At 41.8% G+C, this 19,142-nt stretch overlaps 1 protein-coding gene across 2 annotated transcripts in view; it reads right to left on the bottom strand.

The window, feature by feature from the left end:
• RSU1 (Ras suppressor protein 1) overlaps window positions 1-19,142 on the bottom strand; it is a 194,171-nt gene that overhangs the window by 77,141 nt on the left and 97,888 nt on the right. For both annotated transcript variants that reach the window (XM_075062317.1, XM_075062316.1), the window contains one exon: window positions 17,230-17,362. In XM_075062317.1, the coding sequence (XP_074918418.1) occupies window positions 17,230-17,362 (133 nt within the window). The remainder of the gene's footprint in view (window positions 1-17,229; window positions 17,363-19,142) is intronic.

Here is a 19,142-nt window from a genome sequence, read left to right as displayed (position 1 = left end):
ATTAGAACTACAGAGCATCAGTAGGCCAGACATCTCCTCACCCGACTCTTAAGACTCTTGGGTACAAGTTATCCAGGCCAGCTCATTTAGAAATGTTTATCCCCTGCAGACACTGTTCAGCATCTTCACTGAGTACTAATGGACTGGAGAATACTGCTTGACATCAATGTCGGGCAAGATAATGGAGCAGCTGATATGGGACACAGTAATGAATTAAAGAATGATGTAAATCAACAAAGATTTATAGAAAATAGATCCTGCCAAACAAACTTGAATCTTTTTTTTTTGGCATGAGACTAAGTTTGGTTGATAAAGATAATAGTGTTGATGTAATATACTTAGACTTTTGTAAGGCATTTGAGTTGGTACCATACAATATTTTGATTTAAAAACTAGAATGATTTAAAATCAACACGGTACATATTACATCCATTAAAAACTGGGTGATAAGGCCTAAAAATGCAACTGCAAACACAGAAGCGTCATCAACCAGGTGTGTTCCTAGGGGGTCTCACAGGGATCTGTTTTTGGCCCTTTGTTATGTAACTTTTTTAAAATCAAAAACATCTACAAACTTTATCAGTGATGACTTTATAAACACAAAAACTGGGAGAGAGGTAAATAATGACGAATATAGGTCACTCATTCAGAGTGATCTGGATCATTTGGTAAACTGGGTGCAAGCAGCCAATATGCATTTTCATACAGCTAAATATAAAAGCATACTGCTAGGAACAAAGAATGTAGGTCATACTTACATGATGGTAACTATTCTGGGAAGTAGTTGCTCAGAAAAAGGGATTGGGGGGGTGAGAGGAAACGGATAATCAGTTCAACATAAACTCCCAGTGTGACGCAGTGACCAAAAGAGCTAATTCAATTCTGTAATGCATTAATAGGGGAATCTCAAGTAGGATCAGTGAAGTTCTTTTACCTCTATATTTGGCATTGCTGTGACCACTGCAGCAATATTGTACCCAGTTCTGGTGCCCATAGTTCAAAAAATGTTGGAAAGGATTCAAAGAAGAGCCACAAGAATGATTAAAGAATTAGAAAATGTCATATAGCAATAGACTCAAAGAGCTTAATCTATTTAGCTTAACAAAGAGAAGGTTAAGGGGCAACTTGATTACAGCCTGTAAGTATCTATTTGGAGAACAAATATTTAATAATGGGGTCTTCAATCTAGCAGAAAGAGGTATAACAATCCAAAGGCCGAAAACTGAAGCTAGACAAATTCACAGTGGAAATAAGGCCTATATATATATATATTTTTTTTAAACCACTGACTGTAATTAACCATTGGAACAATTAACCAAGGGTCATGGTGGATTCACCAACCACTTCCATGTTTTTCTAAAAGATATACTCAAGGAATTGGGCGGGGGGAATGGGGGAGGTTCTGGGCTGTGTTATACAAGAGGTCAGTCTAGATGATCACAATGATTCCTTCTGGCCTTGGAATCTATAAATCATCTTCATAAGATCTGAATACACCATCCTACTACTTTCCAAATACAGAACAAATATTTATTATTGAACACATCTACCTTTTCTGGAGCATTATTAACTAGTAGCTGAAAACCCATGCTGTTGCATGGGTGAGACAATTGGGCCAAATAATCCATCTGTGTAGCCTACCTTATATAACTACTGCAATTGTTGCATGCAAATTAGCTGCAGAGTGAAGGTAGTGATTGGTTGAATTACTTCTGATATCACAATTTCTTGGCATGGCACACAAGATACATGTCTTACTGTACCTGTGCAGTGTACAGGTACAAATTTGTAAAGGCAAATGGCTGAGAAATTAAAAACTGGACAATTATAGACCACAAATCCCACAGATGACTGAACCTGATAATACTACAAATGAATGGTTCTCAGCCACGTTTGCAGCTGTTTCCATTGCTTCACACTGACTCAACACACATTTTAGACCTTAGAGTGACAATCCTGGAATCTTATTATATAGATTTTATCTTCTCCATCTAATAACGGGCCTATACCATTGTTAGGATTTCTTTTGTTCCTTATACACATAAAATACTCATTTTTCTTTGCCCTGCCCGATATGGACTATTCCCTGATATCTTTAGCCTCCCTTATCAATTTTCTACATTTCATAATGTGTAAATTATATTGATTGCTATCTATTTCCTATCCCCCTATTTGTCATACATTACCTTTTTATTTCTAATCACTGTCTTCATTTTGGTTAAAAGACTATTCTGGTTTAGTGACAAAGTTCTCCTGTTTCTTAATTGTGGAACTGTGGCTTTCAGACTGTCTAATAAAGTCTCCTTAAGAACTCCCAATTTTCATTCATATTTTGCCTGTCTAAACTGACCTTGGAGACACTTGCTTGTAGACTGGAAACTAGCCGGGACCACTAAATAGGGGACTATAGAGTCTACTTTGCAGGTAGGGGAACTCACATATGTACCATGTCTAGGTCTCTGGGTTGCCCTTATTTAGCTCTGATTACTACCCAGTCTATCTGTAATATTGCATAATATTCTATGTTTCAAAATGAAATTGTATTTCATAAAAGAGATAATGGCAGCATCAGTAATATGACCAATATTTATACATGTAATATTTATATCTGTCATATCAATGATATCTATACCTAATAAAATTGAGCTCTTTGTTTATAAATCCAAATATACACTCACATACTTCCTGTTTTATCTTTTAGAATGGGTTCCAAGCTATGTCAGGAGAGAGTTACACATTAGCATGTAAATGTTGTCTAAAGATGTCAGGAGTTTGACTAATCTATTGTCTCTGTTAGAAATAATGTACTAATATATTTATAAAATTTTAAAATATAGCCAATGAATAAAAACACTGAGTCAGAATATGATACAATGTATTAAAATAAAATATATAGTACTGTGCTTTTGATACAGCAAAATAAGACAATAACATTTTTAGAGAATGAAAGTGATTCCCTCCCATCTCAAGCTACTTACTGCATATGCTACAAAACAAGAGTTTGTTGCTTACTTTAAGATCTTTATTGGTAGGACTAAAATGTATGAAACAAACTCCTTAAGAATAAAGCCCTGTTTACTTGTATAAAGTGCCACAGGCTAGACCCTGCACATGCTGAGCAACTTTAACCTGCATTGATTTCAACTTGCAGGAATTGCAGCACTTCAGATAATCTGGCATTACATAAATCACTATTAAGGGTCCAACATGCACAACTGAAGTTAGTAAAGTTTTGCAATTGTTTTAGACACATGCTTAATTTTATTCATGTGAACAGATCCACTAAAGACAATGAGACTAATTGCATTCCTAAGGTTAAGTATGTGCCTATATGTTACCTGAAACCTTCTTCTTAATCTACTAAAAAAAGTCAGTGTTAACAAATAGAGTAGGGCCATCGATTAACTGCAATTAACTCACAAAATTAATCATGATTTTAAAAAAATGAATCGTGATTAATTGCAGTTTTAAATCACATTGTTAAACAGAATACCAGTTGAAATTTATTAAATATTTTGGATTTTTTCTACATTTTCAAATATATTGATTTCTATTACAACACAGAATACAAAGTGTACATTGCTCACTTTATATTTATTTCTGCAAATATTTGTAATCACTATAAAAAAAAGAAAAAGTATTTTTCAGTTCACCTCATACAAGTACTGTAGTGCAATCTCTTTACTGTGAAAGTTGAACTTACAAATGTAGCATTATGTACCAAAAAACCTGCATTCCAAAACAAAATAATGTAAAACTCTAGAGCCTACAAGTCCACTGTTCTACTTATTGTTCAGCCAGTTGCTCAAACAAGTTTGTTTACATTTGCATGAGATAATGCTGCCTGCTTCTTGTGCACAGTGTCGATGTAAAGTGAGAACAGGCATTCACATGGCACTGTTGTAGCTGGCATTGCAAGGTATTTACATGCCAGTTATGCTAAACATTAATATGCCCATTCATGCTTCAACCACCACTCCAAAGGACATGCGTCCACGCTGATGACTGGTTCTGCTTGATGACAATCCAAAGAAATGCGGACCGATGCATATTTATTTTCATCCTGAGTTAGATGCCACCAGCAGAAGGTTGATTTTCTTTTTTGGTGGTTCGGATTCTGTAGTTTATGCATCAGAGTGTTGCTCTTTTAAGACGACTGAAAGCACACTCAATACCTCATTCCTCTCAAATTTTGGAAGGCACTCCAGATTCTTAAACCTTGGGTCGAGTGCTGGAGCTACCTTTAGGAATTTCACATCGGTACCTTCTTTGCGTTTTGTCAAATCTGCAGCGAAAGTGTTCTTAAAAAATGAACAACATGTGCTGAGTCACCATCCAAGACTAGCAGCAAAGAGTCCTGTGGCACCTTATAGACTAACAGACGTTTTGGAGCATGAGCTTCCATGGGTGATACCCACTTTGTCGGATGCATGTAGTGGAAATTTCCAGGGGCAGGTGTGTGCGCACGTGCGCGCGCACACACACACACACACACACACGTATGTACGTACGTAAGAAGCAGTCTAGAGATAACGAAGTTAGTTCAACCAGGGCGGATGAGGCCGTCTTCTAGCAGCGGAGGTGTGAAAACAAAAGGAAGAGAAACTGGTTCTGTAGTTGGCAAGCCATTCACAGTCTTTGTTTAATCCTGAGCTGATGGTGTCAAATTTGCAGATGAACTGAAGCTCAGCAGTTTCTCTTTGAAGTCTGGTCCTGAAGTTTTTTTGCTGCAGGATGGCCAGGTATTCTATTATTGAGCAAGCATATGATGAATTGCAATTAACTTTTTTAAGTGCTCAACAGCCCTAAAATAGAGCTCTAGTTACTTCAGAAACAAAACAAACAAGCAAAAAAATCAATCCATTATGCTGGGCTTTTTCTAGCAATACAACAGCAATTGGGTTCTCAACTCCTCCAGATGGTTGTTAGCTGCTAGGATATGACCTCACCATCAGCCACTATTTCTCATCTCATACTGGTGTAAAAATGGATTTTGCTGTGTTATTGCTAAATCAGACATTTAACTGACAAAGATACTTAATTTTTGCAGGCAAGACCACCAACCAAATATTTCTGACTTCGAGGTAGTAACATTCATTCTTTGCACATTTTTAACATAAATTGATTTAAGGAATATTGTGAAGAATAATTTGGAGACCGATTACATTCAATAAGAACTACTGTTTCCTGAGAAACAAACAACCTTAACCATTTGTATCTAAGCCAAATTTCTCATGGAAGGCCATAGTAGTTAACTATTGTACAAAATCTGTTATACAGAGTATGAGTATGTAAATTGAGTTTTTATTTTATTTAACTTACTATGGAGTTTCTTCTCATAGACTCAGACTTTCAGGTCAGAAGGGACCAATATGATCATCTAGTCTGACCTCCTGCACAAAGCAGGCCACAGAATCCTACCCATCCCCTTCTATAACTCCTAACCTATGTCTGAGTTACTGAAGTCTTCAAATTGTGGTTTGAAGACCTCAAGCTGCAGAGAATCCACCAGCAAGTGACCCATGCCCCACGCTGCAGAGGAACGCAAAAAACCTCCAGGACCTCTGCCAATCTGCCCCGGAGGAAAATTCCTTCCCGACCCCAAATATGGCGATCAGCTAAACCCTGAGCTTGTGGGCAAGACTCACCAGCCAGCACTCAGGAAAGAATTCTCTGCAGTAACTCAGATCCCATGCCATCTAACATCCCATCACAGACCACTGGGCATACTTACCTGCTGATAATTGCCAGAATTAAGCTATCCCATCATACCATCCCTTCCATAAACTTATCAAGCTTAGTCTTAAAGCCAGATGTGTCTTTTGCCCCCACAACTCCCCTTCCAATTTCACAAGTGTAATTCCTAATAAACTCTCTTAATACTGTTATATTCTTATCCTGATCTGGATTTCCAAGCATACAAGAGTTTTAGACTGTAAACTCTTTGAGGCAGAAACTGTCTTCTTTGTCTTGCACCATGCCACGCATATGGTTAGCATTAAACAAATTTACAACAATGGAATCAGATAAAGGATATTTTAGTGTGATGTTTTTATTTAGTGCATTACTTTGAACATCTTGCCAGCTTCCTTTCTAGCTGCTGAAAATAAATTAGTGAAATATTCTTGTCTAGTACAAGCCATAACAATCATATTTAATGAACTATGTCCATTGAACCCAAGGCAGCTGGGATTTGCTTCAGTCACAAAACAGCTGGGTGATTGGAGGAATGGTTCATTCTAAAAGCATCTAGAAAGGTGCTTTTCTTTAGGTGCTGAACTGCTTTAATGTGGATCATTTTGAATGTCATTGCTATTAGAAATGAGGTTTTATAACATAAAACTGAGCAAGAAGCAGTCTGCACAGAGATGCCTATGTTCCAAATGCCATTAAGTGATATAGTCTCACCATGACATTTGTCAAGCCTCTTTCTCTGTTAAGAGTTAATGGATCCATTTTTAAAATGACTTGCTCTCCAACCATCCTTCTTAATGGGAATGGAAGAAAAGACGGTTACTTACCTCTCGTAAGTGTTGTTCACGTCCATTCCAATTAGGTGTGCACAGGTCGCGTGCAGGGACATCAGAAACTTTTTCCCTTAGCAGCTCCTATCAGGACAGCAGGGGAGCCCCCTAGAGCGGCACCCTTATGTCTGTGTATATAGTACCCTGCCGGCCCAACTCCCTTTTGGTTCCTTCTTGCACGAGAGGCAAGTGACTGTTCACATCCATTCCAATTAGGTGACTTCCACGCTTACCACTGGAGGAGGGTAGAAGTCACGGAACGACAGGTTGAAGGACAGCTCTGCCGACTGATGCATTATCTCTGGCCTACTGGTTGACAGCATACTGAGCTGTAAATGTGTGCACTGAAGACCAGGTGGTTGCCTTGCAGATCTCCTAGATGGGGATCTGTGCCAGAAAGTCAAATAGGCCATAATCACTGGAGCTGGAACCTTGGCCAGCTCATAGCACATGCGAATACAGTCTGTGATCCAGGACGATATGTGTTGTGCAGAGACTGGAAGGTCCTTCATTCTATCTGCTATGGCAATGAACAATTGGGTGATTTGCGGAAAGGTTTGGTGCGCTTTATGTAGAATGCTAAGGCTCTTCGAACATCCAGCATGTGCAGGCTGCAGCGTCTCGGGCACGTGTAGGGTTTTGGAAAGATCACAGTCAAGCAAATGTCCTGTCCCATGTGGAAGTGGGAGACCACCTTGGGGAGGAATTTGAGGTGCAGTCTAAGCTGCACCTTGTCCTTATGAAACACTGCAAGGGGGTTCAGAAGTGAGAGCTCTCACTTCGGACACCCTCCGTGCTGATGTAATGGCTACCAGGAATGCTACCTTCCAAGCATTCCTGGTAGCCAAAGGTAGAGGAGGGAACAAGTGGTCAGGGGCTCAAATGGTGGGCTCATGAGTTTGGAGAGGATCAGGTTTGAGTTCCAGGTTGGGACTAGCGTGCGAGAATACGGGAACACTCTCTCCAGCCCTTTAAGGAATCGCCCCACTATGGGGATTTGAGAACCCTGAGCGTTCAGACTCGCCTGGATGGAAAGCTGAAATGGCCGCCAGGTACACCCTGATGGACGAAAGGCACAGACTTTGTTACTTAAGGTGTGGAAGGTAGTCCAAAATAACCGGGATAGAAACCTGCGTGGTTGCAGAGGCTTGGGTTCACACCAGCAGGACAACCTTTTCCACTTTGCCAGGTAGGTAACCCTAGTGGAAGGTTTCCTACTACTGAGGAGAATCTGTCTCACTGATTGAGAACACTGGCTCTCCATGGGATTTAGCCACGAAGTTTCCAAGTCATGAGATGTAGAGACGGCACCTGTGGTCCTGCGTGATCAGATCTGGGTAGAGGGGCAGGGTTATTTGTGTATGCATCCCCAGCAACTTCAGGGTGGCCCTAGAGTCACTAAGGCCATGCAGCCTGGTGTCTGTTTGCTCCAAGAAAAGGCCCAAGGCCTCAAAGAGGAGGTCTTGAAGGGAGGCCCGATGCCTGAAGCCACACTGAGCTTCACATGACTACCTGAGACAATGGCTTTAGCCGCAGAATTGGCTGAATCGAGGGAGGTTTGCAGCGAAGTCTTGGCTACTGCCTTTCCTTCCTCAATTAACGTGGCAAACTCTGAGTACAAGTTCTGGGGCAGGTGATCCTTAAACTTGGACACATCTGTCCAAGAATTGAAGTTATGTCTATGAAGGATCACCTGCTGGTTGGCTGTACGTAGGTGGAGGCCCCTGGATGAGTAGACCTTTCTACCAAAGAGGTTCAGATGCTTGGTCTCTTTGGCCTCTGGGGCAAAGGCTTGTTGGCCTTGGTGTTCCTTTTTGTTGACTGCTGAAACAACCAGGGAGCTGGATGGCAGAACAGGAACTCATAGCCCTTGGATGGGGTGAAGTATTTCCTTTCTCCCCCCAGCCATCGGCGTAAGAGAGGCTGGGGTTTGCCATATAGTGTTGTAATTTGTCTGTATGGTCTTTATAAGAGGAAGCGCTACTCTAAAGAGACCCTTGGGAGACAGGATGTCCACCATCAGATCCTCCTGTCTGACTGTTTCTTCTGCCTTGAGGCCCATATTGAGGATGATCCTGCGGAGCAACTCCTGGTGAGCCCTGTGGTCGATTGGTGGCGGCCTTGAGACCGATGTACCCTCCACCGCCTCATCTGGGGAAGAGAAGGTCGTAAGTTGCTGCTTGTTGCCCTCATTCAGACCCTCTTGTGGGTCCCCATAGGCCTGAGTGACAGCAAGTGTCAGCCCCATTGGGCACTGATGAGGTGTCATATTGCTTGGCACCACTGCTGGCACTGGGCCTGCTGTCACCAGTTGCTCTTGGAGATCCAATGGCAGACTGGAGAGAGAGTGGCCTCTCTTGCCATTGATGTGTGTCTGTGTGGTAACCTGGAATGGTGTCACATGGAAAGCCCGGACCGATGCTCTGCAGATGGTGCCCTGTTCCTGATGGTAAGTCCATGGGATCCAGAAGGGCCACTCTCCTGGAGGAGACCACTGTGGCTGCCAAGCTGAATGGGACTCTCTGCTGGCTACGGTCCGGTGCCTGCTATAGCTGGAGCGACTGGAGTAAGCCTCAGAGCTGGAGGATGCTGATGGAGAGGACCAGAGTGGTGCTGAACCTTAAGCAGCTGTAGGATGCTGTGAGGTGCGGGCCAGGGAGCAGTGCCTGGTTGACCGGGATCTCGAATGGTACTAGTAGTCTTGGGACCTGGACCTCTCACTCGGAGCCAGTGAGGTTGCTGGAACTGCAGTCTAGTGCCAGGTGACTGATGGCATCTTGGAATGGTGTCTAGACATCGATGCAGATACCGCGGGTACATTGGCCGGCGGTGCCGTAACCTCTCGCTGGGTCGCAGGTGCCGGGGAGTAGTGGGACACCAAACTCGAACGGGAACAGTGTCGTAAGCATGCTGAGACGGTGATCTTGAGCAGCACACCATTGCTGGTTTCCCTCTGGATGGCACCCTCTTGGGCAGCTTCTCCCTACACGGGAAAGGATTTGGCGCTGACAGCTCAATGAGGTCTTTCGCTGCCTCAAAGTGTCTGGCATGGAGGGGTGCTCCAGGACCTCCTCCAGACATTCCATCAGAACTGAACTCGCTGGGTGTCAGACTCAGTGGGGCCTGTGGCACCAGAGTTGACAGTGCTGGTTCTTGGCTCGGGCCCACAACCTGTCTTTGTGTGCCGGGAGCCTCTCTGAGTGTCTTGGTAGCTCTTCGGCACCGACTAAGCGTCACAAGAAAGAGGGCACTCTCCCCGAAGAGATCAACCGGTGCTGAGGTTGGTTGTCCCGCCTCGGTGCCGGCAATTTTCAGCCCTTTTAACACTTGCTCTAATGGTGGTTGTTGCCTTGTTTGACGTCTTTAGAGAAGCAGAATTATGATAGAATTGACAACTTTTGCTGGATTGCACTCTGATGCCAGGGCACTTCACACCGTAGAAGCCGGGTCTGGTGCCAGTCGGTCTGGGGCCAGCGGCTGTAACATAGCTTCCATGAGCAACCGCTTAAGGCAAAAGTCTCTCTTTCTTTCTTTCTCTCTTTCTTTGCGTATGGTTTGAAGACTCTGCAGATATTGCAGCACTCTGCCGGATGAGCCTCTTCCAGACACCTGATACTGGAGTCGTGGGGGTCGCTGTTAGGCAGAGACTTGTGGTGCGTGGCACAAGCTTTGAAACCCTGGGCTTGCGGCAAGCCCCGCAGCCCAAGGGTGGTGCTGGAATTAGCTTCTAGACACGTGAATACAATGGTATTTAACTATCTAATATCTATCTAAGAACAACTCTAACTAGAAGACTGAAAGGCTAAGGGATCACTCACAAGCGAGAGAGAATGTTCCAATGCTGCAACGGACAGTAAGAGGGAACTGAAAGGGAGTCAGGTCAGTAGGTACTATATACATTGCCACAAGGGAGCCACTCTAGAGGGCTCCCCTGCCCGTCCCAATGGAAGCTGCTTAGAGAAAAAGTTTCCGACGTCCATGTATGCAACGCGCGTGCACACCTAATTGGAATGGACGTGAACAATCACTCGAAGAAGAAGTGTGACTTACTCGCCTTCACAAAGTGTCTTATCAAAGTTCTTGACTCTAAGTTGACTGGCCTGTGGGGGAAAAAAAGACTACCTTCTAGAAACTTAACAAAAGGTGTCAATTCTATCATAATTCTGCTGCTCTAAAGAGGTCAAACAAGGCAACAACCACCATTACAGCAAGTGTTAAAAGGTAACTGTTTGGCTCTACAACAGCTTGAAAAATGCTGGAACAAAGAATGCTACTTTAAACAGTCAGCTCTAGGAAATTATTTAGCTTTAACTGAGATTATGCCATCAGGCAATGAATTTAATAGACACCATAATGACAACAGGAAAATCATTCCCCTTTCTGAAGCAAGTATAAATGGACAAAGAGGACAAATGCAGAATGGCTCACTGCATTTGCTAGAAATTGACCAGAGCATGACATATTACTCACCTGTTAACACAACTCTTCCCTCAATAATGAGGGCTGAAGCATTACCTACTATCATTTCTCATGAAGTGTAAGAAAATTAAAAGGAGATGAAAGACCCTACTAACAAGAGAAGCTGAGCTGAGTCGTGGTGGCTAACAGGGTCCTATCTGGACAAAAATAATATGATTCCTCACCTGGAATACTGTGTGCAGTTCTGGTCTCCCATGTTTAAGAAGGATGAATTCAAACTGGAACAGGTTCAGAGACGGGGGCTACTAGGATGATCCGAGGAATGGAAAACCTGCCTTATGAAAGGAGACTCAAAGAGCTTGGCTTGTTTAGCCTAGCCAAAGAAGACTTTGGAGGGGAATCTGCTTGCTCTATATCAGATAATCACGGGGATTTACATTAGGGAGAGAGGAATTATTTAGCTTAGTATTAATGTAACCACAGGTCAATGGGTACAAAACTGACACTGGAAGTTCAGACTTGAAATTTAGACGAAGGTTTCTAACTTAGCGGGTAGAAGTTCTGGACACAGTCCTTCCAAAGGGACAGGTGGGGGGCAAAAGTATATCTGGCTTTACGACGAAGCTTGATGGGAGGGGTTATGAAGGGATGATATGATAGGATATTTAATTTGGCAATTGTCTTTGATTAAGCAAGGCAGATAGGTCTGCTCAATGGTCTGCGATGGGATGTTGGATGGGATGGGAGTTATACAGAGAATTCTTTCATGACTGCTGGCTGGGGAGCCTTGCCCACATGCTCAGGGTTTAGCTGATTGCCATATTTGGGGTTGGGAAGGAATTTTCCTCCAGGGCAGATTGGCAGAGGCTCTGGAGGTTTTTCGCCTTCTCCTGCAGCGTGGGGCATGGGTCACTTGCTGGTGGATTCTCTGCTTGGGGTTTTTATGGAAGTGGATGGGTAGGGTTCTGTGGCCTGCTTTGTGCAGGAGGTCAGACTAGATGATCATATTGATCCCTTCTGACCTATGAGTCTATGAGTCTAAGAGCAATTTCCATATATGAAATGATCAAGCGATCATGATTAATGCCCAAAATGTACTCAAAGAAAAAGCCTCTTGAAGAAACTACATGAAGAACGCTAGCAACTAAACCCAACCCCAATCCTCCATCTTCTGCTTATCTGGAGTTTACTACTTCTTTATCAAGTCACTAATTATTTTAATCTACTACGGACTTGCATCAGAGGCTTTTAATTCTTCATAAGAGTTGCATTCACTGTTTTGTTTCAAACATTTATGACTGTCTGTACTTGCCCGAGTATATTATAACCCCTAAATCATACAATCCATCATCTCTTTGTCACTATTCTAGACATAAAATCCTGTGAGAATGTGCTTATAACACAAAGGTCACTTTGAAAGTTGACTAGAGACATGAATAAAAAATAAAACTAGTTAAATCCTTTAAAGCAATGAGGCTGCCATTACCCATTACAGCTTAGAAAAAGTTTTTCAGCTACTTCTCAGGTACTCACATGAGACCACACATGGTAGTTTAATTGCAGGCATAGGACAAACAGAATCAGTGCCCAAATTCAGTCATTACCTGTATTTTCAAAAACTATCATTTTCCTGGTCCTTATTCTTTACAGCCCTTACTAGGCTGTGGGCTTGGCTTAGTGGCCATATTTCCATCTGTGACCCACAAAGATAACTCTGCTCAAAGGGCTCACTGCATTTGCTAGAAACTGACCAGAGCATGACATATTACTCACAACTCTTCCCTCAATAATGAGGGCTGAAGCATTACCTACTATCATTTCTCATGAAGTGTAAGAAAATTAAAAGGAGATGAAAGACCCTACTAAAAAGAGAAGCTGAGCTGAGTTGTGGTGGCTAACAGGGTCCTATCTGAACAAAAATAATATGATTCTTAATTTTGTATTTGGTGCCTACATACCGTCTTGAAGTATTAAAAATGTGCATATAGGTAGACATTGGATAGACATTTTAACCATAGGCATATACATTCTTCAGACGCATTAGCTTTACATGTCAGGTAGTAACTAGGGCAAGTAACTACGGAAAGGATGAAAGATGGAATTAACACTAAAAGAAGTTTGCTTTAAAATGGCTGGCAGCTGTGAGGAAGCAGGGCCTGCAGCAGACTAGTCTCTAGGAAGACTCATCAACACAACTGGCCTGCAGCAGGCTGCCAGATTAGCCACACAACCTGAATGGCTGCAGAGGTCAGCAGGCTGGCTCTTAGTGATGCATCTTGATTGGCTGCAGAGGTCAACTCAAGCCAGCAGCAGCTCACTGCCTTCTCAAAGCTCATAAAAGCCACTGTTTCTGCTCCTGTATTACCTTGATCCTGCTGATCCAGCCTTACCGCTGTCCTGCCCCTGCCTTGAATCCCTCCTGGCCTGCTACTCTGCTTGCTCCAGTTTCTGACCTTTGGTTTGACCCTTGGCCCTGACTTCTGATTACAGATGCTGGCTGAAAACCTGGTTCTGGTACCCAGTTTCTGCCTTCTGATTTGACCCTTCACTTTGGCACCCAATGACTGACTAGGATTCTGACCACTAGGCCTTGTGTCCGCTCCAGCCACTAGGCTAGACTGCTCTCATTCTGGTCAGTTGACACATTGAGAAGCCCTTGAACTGGGGCCAGCAGCTCTCAGTGCTAGCACTGACCCTACTAAGGCCCCAGCGGAACTGGCAGATTCCATCAAGAACTTGCAGTCGCAACTAACCGCCCTGTAATCACAGACTGTGGCCCTTTAGGCACAGATTACTCTGCTGGCTTCTCCTGCTCCACCCCTCCCTGAGATGAACATTCTACTGCCCAACAAATCTGATGGAGACTGGGACAAGTTTTGGGGATTCCTGCACTAACGTCAGCTCCTGTTTCTCCTGTGCCCCCCAACCATTCCCCACAGACCAGACCTGTGTGGGACTCATCTTAAATTTGTTGACTGGGGAGCCTTGGCCTGATCTTCCCCATTCCTGGAACAGTCCAACTCCCTCTTGCAACAATTAGAGGAATTCATTCAAGCTATGTCCATCATCTTTGGTGATCCCAAATGAGTGCAGACCAACAAGACAACCTTTTAGGCCTTATGGCAGGAGGCCGGCCTGTAGCCACATATACGAGGGGGGGAATAGCTCAGTGGTTTGAACATTGGCCAGCTAAACTCAGGGTTGTGAGTTCAATCCTTGGGGGCCACTTATGGATCTGGGGCAAAATCAGTTCTTGGTCCTGCTAGTGAAGGCAGGGGGCTGGACTCAATGACTTTTCAAGGTCCCTTCCAGTAGTAGGAGATAAATAATAATTGGTGATATACTTTTTATTTTATTTACTGCTGAATTTCGTTGTTTGGTTTCTGACACCAGGTGGAATGACATGGCATAGCACCACCATTTCCACCTGAAGTTAAACGAGGAGGTGAAGGAGGAGCTTTCCCAGGTGGAGCTTCCATCCAGTTTGGACAGCCTGATTGAACTGTGCACCAAAATCCATGATCACCGGGCAGAGTGGCATCCTGAGCGTACCTCAATTTTCCAGAAGCTGCCATCTCCCAGGCCTCTGATACCCCAGGCACATGGGTCTTCCTTGGTATCAAAGCTCATGCAGGCCAAGGAGGTTCACCTGCACCTCTCCAACTCGGAGAAGCACCAACTCTAGGCTTTAAGCTTTACCTATATTGCGAGGGAACCAGCCATCTTGCCTTGATGTGTCCAGTGAAGACTCAAGCAGAACTAGGGCCAGAAAATGCCAGATCCCCAGCTCCATACAGATTTCAGGCTGCTAATACACAATTTCTTCTTCTTCAAAATTATGAGTGACATTATCTAAACAGAATAACTTCTTTTGTAGCAAATCACCCATTTAACAAATGATGCTTTCCATCAGTGTACAAGTTAAGCTGTCTGGGTCTAAAAATTACCTTACAGTATTTGATAAAGTTCTCTTGGTTGAATGATCCAGTAGAATCAAAGAGTTCAATTTTGCATACGGTTACAGACATCTTATGGAGGAAATTACTACACCTACTTCTCAGCCTGATGATTTGCTTAATGAGAAAAAAGGTACGGTACCTTGAATATTCCTGTGAAAGGGGAAAAAAGGTTGGAGGAGGAGAAACAAAAGCCTACGATTAGACAGAAGAGAAAAATCTCATCAGGCAGAAATTAGTTCACACATCTTTTACGGTCATAGTTAGTTTGCTCTAGGATATAAAATGTCACTTGGCCTGTTAACCTGACTATGCCACCTCTTACAAATTATACCACACGAAATCAAATGCAAGTCAAAAAAATATGTCTGCAGCAGGTCATATCTAAATGAAACAGGTTGGGAGAAGGGGGAACAGAATCTCTCTCTCTTCCCTCCACCCGCCCCATGAGTCTGGGCAGTCTCATTGTTGCAGGTGCTCTAACAAAAGTACAGCCAATATTTTCAACACATAGTCCAAAAATCATTCATTTATACACTGACAGTTTAAAGAAACATTTTTTCTGGTTATTTGCATGTGCGTATATTTTGTGGTGATGTATTTGGGTTACATTAAGAACGGTTTCATACCAGTGCAGGAAAAGTTTAATGTCTACACAGTTCTAATATCATTGTTTCTCTGAATTCTCCCTTTATTGCAACACCACAATAGTAACTGAGAAAAATCCGCACATAATTCTGAAAGGAACTCGCCTCTATTTAACTTCTCATGGTAGAGTAAACATATGAAAGCTTTAATTAGGTCCTTGGAACTCCACAATAGTTCTCCAAACATCCATGAATGTTTTTGTTAGTGCTGCATTAAGAATTCCTTACCTATTTTGCTCACTGAACAGAAATATAAAATTACCACCAGAGATTGCAAAAACATATCAACGAATATATTACAGTATAGAGACCACTCTGCTGGCACACAGGATTTTATTAAAAACACACTCCCACCTGTGACCCTATTCAGCTAAAATTCTCCACATGACAGTTCAGCATGAGTCTATAGAAGAGACTGCTGGATCATTTATAAAATTCCATGCAGAAGCCGTACTTGTACTTGTCAGTCCTGTACTCTGTATACCCTTTATAACCAGTGAAAACATATCCACAAAAAAGCAGTGTTACAGGTGGTAACAGAGTTTCCCTCAGTTTTGATTTTTGGAACAAAATATCAATTTTAATGCATGATTGCAGTTTTTGCTGCATTATTTAATATTTCTAAAATTAGTTGTCAGTTTTAAAGCCTGATGTAACTCTCATGCTTATTGTTCTAAACTAATTGTGGACTGGCAACATGTAAAAGTCTTCAACAAGAACATCTTTCAACCCACTGACTTGGAGAAACTTTCCTAAACAAAAACAACATTTATCATTCAAATCCGTTCCCTTCACAGCTAATTTCAATGTATGATCACCACCACCACCAGGTGAAACTATTTTCAACAAATACCTGTTTCAATTTGTAAATCTCTGCGGTAAATCCCTAAAAGTACTACTCCTAACGTGACTTGCCAAGCCCTGCTCTTGTAAGCCTACCATCTTTCCTCAATGAAGTTTATAAATTGACCACCAAAAGCAGGGACAGTGTCATAAGAACAACATAAGAATGGCCATACTGAGTCAGATCAAGGGTCCATCCAGCAGGGATGTGAACCTAATACGTAATGATCAAGTGATCTCTCTCCTGTCATCCATCTCCACCCTCTGACAAATAGAGGCTAGAGACACCATTCCTTACCCGTCCTGGCTAATAGCCATTAATGGACTTAACTTCCATGAATTTATCTAGTTCTCTTTTAAACTCCTTCACAACCTCCTCAGGCAAGGAGTTCCACAGGTTGACTATGCGCTGTGTGAAGAACTTCCTTTTATTTGTTTTAAACCTGCTGCCCATTATACATATGGCTAATGTATTTTCCTAATATGGATAAGCCATACTTTTTTTATTCAGAAAATTGACCCACAAGAAAGTAAACATTTAGCAATTTACGATGAAATGTGTATAGAGCTGCATATTTTTAATTAAAATCAAGCTATTGTGTAGATTGTGAAATGGCTAAAAACAATGCTGGGCTGGTTTTGAAAATTATGGAGCAATAATTTATTATACACATTTTTATTTCATGCACTTACCTTAACAGGAAATTATTTAGTAAGTAAAATTGCAAAATTTTCCTATTTTCTTGGTTTCCATGCTTGGTGCACAATCAAGCTGCAAGGACTTTGTCAAATGCTCCATAGTAAAAGCTATAACATAATACAATAAAGATCAATACTTACTACTTATATGTTTCTGAACGAATATATTCAAAAACATGAGACACTCCCAGCTGGAACTGATCTGCTATAGGGGTAACCCAGGGATTATTCTCTGCTTTGAAGACTTGTTTTTGACCAGTCAAATCCAAATTACCTGAAAGGGATTAAACAAAAGGGCATGTGAAAAGGAGATCTCTTATCCTAGACAAATTACTCACTGTATAAAATTATTTTCATTCTCAGTCTGACTACCCAGTTAAAACAAATGCCCATTTTTTCAGGCGTAATATGAGGAAGAGGCGGGCATATTAGCTCCTGCCATACTATATAATATGGATGTAGAGCCAAATTCCACCCTATTTACTTCATTGGTGTTGGAGTACTCACAATCAGGATGAATTTGGCCCAATGAATTTTAAATTTAATCCTACTACATTTCACATTTATTCATTAAAATAAGTCTTAAAAACAGGACTTAATGGATAGGCCCTGAGCTGGCCTTCTGCACAGGGGAGAAATTTCACTTATTTAGCACTACTACTACAACAGGTGTGAGATTAGAACTCGAGACATCCCAATTCCCAGTTCAGTACTTATTTTTTCAGATGACACTAACTATTTGGGGGCATAAAAGGACCTGCTAATTTATACCATTAAAAATAACCTTGACCTTGAAGGAGGACTCCACAGCAGTATTCCTGGTCACACTGCTTAGCAGGAATGAACAATGGCAACACTTTTTTCCATAAGTAGGGCCCAATCGTGCAGGTTATTTCTGATATCACTACTACAAGCCCAAGTCTAATGAAAAATCTCCAGCTGGTGTTTTTCCAATATTTTAGCTTGTGCAATATCCTACAGTTTATGTTGGTTATAGCCATCAGTCCAGAACACAGAAATTCATACCTATAACCTGCCAATATGGCTATTTTGATAACAAGACTTGAGATTTATTAGAAATGTCATTGATTTTTCTTTTCCTAATTCTCCCTCCAGAAAGGTAGAGAAGTACACCCCCAACTAAGATTCCTCATAAGGAAACATTATGCTATACTCTACTTTTATACTGAGTCATTCTCCTACCTATACAAATTATTATCTGCATTCCCTAAATTAACTGTTCACACACACATTTAAAATTGCAACAACATTTTGTAACATTGTGGATGTCATGATCAGGGAATATAAAAACAGCTGTGAGAAGGTAAAAAACTGTTGTAGATGAAGTGGGAAAATACAAAAAATAGCATTTTTCATCTAACCTAACTATGCAGTGTAGCCTGATTTGGGGTGTGTTAGTAATGTTTTGGCCTGCAGGTCTCTTGCCTTACAGCCAAACTTATTTTTAATATAAATCTATAAGCCTATTACATCAAATATTCAAATTTATAAGAAAAGACATATTTATACGAACAAGCAGATTAATTCTTAGGGCTACAGTAGTTTAAAATTAAAGCATCAAGCCTGGAAGGCCAGCCTAACCGAGCTGTTACCTCTATATCGAGTAAATGTGTGCTTATTTTTCAAATTAATGCCATTTGTATATCTAGAGTGAATGTGTACGTATGGATGTAATAGCATCTACAAGCTGTCTCTTGGTTGGCTCGGTTAAAACCTTAATCCTTAATGCAGCTCTCTCTGTGAAAAAGGGTTATCATAATTAGAGTAAAGCTAGGCCATTATACTATGTGAAAAGATGACACTTGTCTCATACTGGCCTATCAACAAGTTACCATTACCTCAGCAAAGCTCATCTGTCAGCTGTCTGAGATCTGTTCTGTTTTTAAGTAATAACATGTAGGAAGCATTTCACCCCTCTGTCAGTCAGGCAGCAATTGCCCTATCTGCCTTACGCTTCAGTGCTTCTAGTGAGGAGCCTCACACCTACCTCCTTTATTAGAGGACTCAGCAGCATGTGTGTTCTAACAAGGATC

This window comes from Chelonoidis abingdonii, chromosome 2 (genome assembly GCF_003597395.2).
Source record: "Chelonoidis abingdonii isolate Lonesome George chromosome 2, CheloAbing_2.0, whole genome shotgun sequence".
NCBI lineage: Eukaryota > Metazoa > Chordata > Testudines > Testudinidae > Chelonoidis > Chelonoidis abingdonii.
The sequence above is the reverse complement of the archived record's forward strand: the minus strand, read 5'-3'. Positions and strand labels throughout refer to the sequence as shown.